The sequence below is a fragment of the Orbicella faveolata genome, unplaced genomic scaffold, assembly GCF_042242905.1.
Source record: "Orbicella faveolata isolate gen_17 unplaced genomic scaffold, um_ofav_v1 contig_13, whole genome shotgun sequence".
Lineage (NCBI taxonomy): Eukaryota > Metazoa > Cnidaria > Anthozoa > Scleractinia > Merulinidae > Orbicella > Orbicella faveolata.
The window spans coordinates 21,156,407-21,160,000 of record NW_028301540.1 but is presented as its reverse complement, the minus strand read 5'-3'; the positions used below and the strand labels follow the sequence as shown (position 1 = coordinate 21,160,000).

The 3,594-nt window shown below is 44.5% G+C and overlaps 2 protein-coding genes across 2 annotated transcripts in view; both read left to right on the top strand.

Annotated features, from left to right (window-relative positions):
* LOC149115552 (uncharacterized) overlaps positions 1 to 259 on the top strand; it is a 3,076-nt gene extending 2,817 nt beyond the window's left edge. Inside the window, exons 1-2 of the mRNA XM_089285699.1 lie at positions 1 to 82; positions 175 to 259. The exon at positions 1 to 82 is cut by the window's left edge and continues 2,817 nt beyond it. Coding sequence (XP_089141825.1) covers positions 1 to 82; positions 175 to 259 — 167 coding nt within the window. The remainder of the gene's footprint in view (positions 83 to 174) is intronic.
* LOC149115551 (uncharacterized) lies at positions 158 to 1,769 on the top strand. The gene is made up of 3 exons (XM_089285036.1): positions 158 to 278; positions 398 to 1,196; positions 1,296 to 1,769. Exons 2-3 carry the CDS (start codon positions 404 to 406, stop codon positions 1,562 to 1,564), a joined length of 1,062 nt encoding a protein of 353 aa, XP_089141162.1. The 5' UTR covers positions 158 to 278; positions 398 to 403; the 3' UTR covers positions 1,565 to 1,769.
* Positions 1,770 to 3,594: the final 1,825 nt, after the last annotated feature.

The window sequence follows — 3,594 nt, the reverse complement described above, 5'->3', positions numbered from 1 at the left end:
GCTCGGATCTGGCCAATCATTTCACTGTGACGATCTTCGACAAGTACAAGGAGGCAGATGAAATTCGTCTTATTTTCGACAGGTTTGTCACTCGCGCTGATATTTACCTTGTAACCTTTGTGTTTATATTAGATATAATTACTTACATTAGTGGGCACGTTATTCTGCTTTTAGGTGTGATGTACCATTGTCTTTAAAGACCGCAACTCGCGAAATTTCGTCAGGGATGCTTGGAACCTATCAGCTACAAGATTACTGACACCACTCAGATTTCCAAGGTATACTATTAACGGTTTTTCATACAAAAGCAATGATCCTATATATAATGTACTACAAGAAGAATAGGGCCAGATATAGAGGTAAAGACACTAAAACTAGTACACCCTTTCTTATGCAGGTACCGATGAAGAGACTTTTGGCACATGTCAGCACCAAGGATGAACTGACGCAATATCTTGCCAGCAAGACTCTAGAGAAGGGGCGTCAGAATGGTTTGCACGTGGTGGTTGCATGGAGCAGTAAGTGTAGGGCAACACACAAGGATATGGCGTACCTCGATAGCGACCAAGAGGAGGCAGATACCAAAATACTGCTACATGCAGTAGATGCCACCACATCAGGAGCTACGAGTATCAAGATCTTTTCACCGGACACTGACGTGTTTGTACTGGCCCTTAGACGTTACCCGGAGCTATGTGCGGACACTTCATTCGTCACTGGAAGAGGACAGCGCCACCGAACTATCCAGCTTTGTCCAATTGTCCGCGCTTTAGGAGCAGCTAGAACGGCAGCACTACCTGGCTTTCATGCCTGGAGCGGAGCTGATGTCACTGGAAACTTTGCATTTAAAGGAAAGCTGGAATGCTGGAAAGCGTTTCTTGAAGCTGATGAAGAATGTGTCACTGCACTTGCAGATCTCGGCTCTACCGTCGTTCCCACAGTGGGCATGTTCTATGCAATAGAGAAGCTAGTGTGCCAACTTTACCTGCCCAAGACTAAGATATCCAGCCTGAAAGATCTAAGGTGGCTCCTCTTTCGAAGAAAACAGGCCGAGTCAGAACGACTACCGCCTACACAAGCTGCTCTCCGAGAGGCCATTAAGCGAGCGCATTACCAAGCCATGATCTGGGCCAATGACAAAGTCCCTAATCCAGACCTTCCATCACCAGAGAACTATGGATGGAAAAAGGACAAAGGTTATTATAAATTAACAGTTGATATAGTAATAGACTCTCAAGTTCGACACTGCAGATCGAGATGAATTTAATGCATTGCCTTATTCTTTTATATTTCAGACAAATGGATGCCGGTGATGACGAAACTGCAGCCGGCACCCGACGCCGTTCTTTATCTTGTCAAGTGTGGCTGTGGGAAGGACAAATGCAGAAACAACAGGTGCAGCTGTCGAAGGGCGGGTCTCACTTGCACAGATCTATGCAGCTGCAGCAATGACGAGACAGGGGAAGCGTGTGACAATGTCGATATGATTGAGAATGATAGCTGTGATGATGAAACATCGGATGAGCAGGACGATGACAACAAGGAAGACGAGGATGATGAATGATTCTTACCTGACATCTATGTTCTGTAGACTGCAATGCATTATGGGCTCAGTTGTGTTATTTTTAAAGCAGTTATTATCGCCAAAAGCCTGACTAGGTTCTGGGTAGTAATAATTATATATACCTGTAAACCTGTTATGGTTAACATTACGCCCTCGGAGGAACCTTAATTATCGCTAACATATCGAATAGCTGATATAAGGTCTGGTCTAAACGTCGAGCCAACGTCGTGCCGAACCTAATTCCATTTGGTTTTATGATAGCGCGACGCTAGCACGGCAGTGGTTCTAAACGCCAATTTGGTTAGTTCTGTTTTCATCTAGTTGTATTTCTTCTTCGCACCGAAAGCCCTAATTTTCGGAAAGGAATTTGGTTCAGCACGACGTTGGCTCGACGCTTAGAACAGGCCTAACAAGTGCCGAGGAGCTCAGCCTCACTTTCATGTCGTCTTACGTGAACAAAACCTATTCAAATGTAGTTTAATTCACGTGAACAAAAAATATCATCTAGTTCACTTGTTGTAGTCATTTTTCTCAACAACTCGAGAAAAAGAAATATGCTTTTAATGCTTATTTGAAGACAACAAACGACCAGCCTCGCTTTCGTGCAGTGTTGATCACGTGATCAGTATTTACTACTTAAGTCTATGAATGTGTATTAGATAGACTATATTAAAGATTCCTGGTAATTTTGTGGAAATTTATTGTAGTTAATTGTATTTACACGCCATTTTATGTTCGAGCCTCGATTCCATGTTGAGCCATATGGGTCTAAAAATAGACCCCCCATAGCAGCCGCCGGTGCAGGTTACAAAATTGCCGACAACAGTTTTTGTGTTCCTTAGGGTCCCCTTAAAACATCTGGGTAGGTGGTTTGCTTTCACCATAAAAATCCCACGGGATTACATATGCTCCCTGACTACAGCTCCAAGTGGAGGCAGATCTCTACTCTGTTTGTCGTAATTCTTCTTAGAGACAAATTGACGTAGCCGCAGCGCTTTCACTACTCTATCAGGATCCACTGCCTGCGGTAATAAGAGACGTCGATGGGTTGGTATCATTGTGCGTGTGCGCCGACTCATCAGCAGCTGTGCAGGCGACACGCCGATATCTTCAAATGGAGTGTTGCGGTACTTGAACAGCCCTTCAAAAGGGTCTTTTTGGTCAGCTGCAGCCTTCTTCAAAATGCGCTTTGCTGTCTGCACTGCTCTCTCCACTGCACCATTTGATTGGGGGTACTCTGGAGAGCTCGTTGTGTGGCAAAAACCCCAATCTTCAGCAAATTGCTTGAACTCATGAGTGCTGTCGAATAGATTCCTGGTATTGCTGTATTGGGAACCATTATCGCTCACAACCTTATCCGGGACTCCAAACCTTGCAAATATTTTCTTCAGGTTGTTAATGACACAGGTGGCAGTGTTCTGACGCAGTAATTCAATTTCAAAGTATTTTGAATAGAAGTCAGTGACCAACAAGTATGTTTGGCCTCCATATTCAAACAAGTCAGTCCCGACTACCTGCCAAGGTAATCCAGGGATGTCATGTGGATGCAATGACTCTCTTTGTTGTCGGTTGCGGAAGGCATTACAAATTGAACAGGAGCTGACTTTGTCTTTGATCTGGGCTGTCATTGAGGGCCAGAAGACGTAATCTCTGGCAAAGCTAAAGCTCTTACTTTCTCCCATATGAGCTTCATGGATTTCATCCAGCACCTCAGCCCTCAGTGGTCTTGGGACGACTATTCGGTCTGATTTAAACAGCAATCCATCCTCCACACTCAGCTCTTCCTTAAAACTCCAGTACTCTCTAGCAAGCTCATCAACCTGTTCTTTCTCAGACGGCCACCCTTTCAAGACATACTCCATCACTACTCTCGAGGTTTCGTCAATGCTGGAGGTCTCCTTAAATCTCTTCAGTGTGCTGCTTTCAAATCCGAGCTCCTCAATAAGATTGATTCCAATTACATCTTCTGGTTCACTGACTGGCTCCGTATCACTGAGAGGTGCTCTGCTAAGACAGTCTGAGATGACTTG

Coding starts and splice junctions, on each gene's coding strand:
- LOC149115551 (XM_089285036.1), top strand. CDS start 404: ATGAAGAGACTTTTGGCACATGTCAGCACCAAGGATGAACTGACGCAA. Junction 1,197..1,295: donor TGGATGGAAAAAGGACAAAG/GTTATTATAAAT, acceptor TTTATATTTCAG/ACAAATGGATGCCGGTGATG.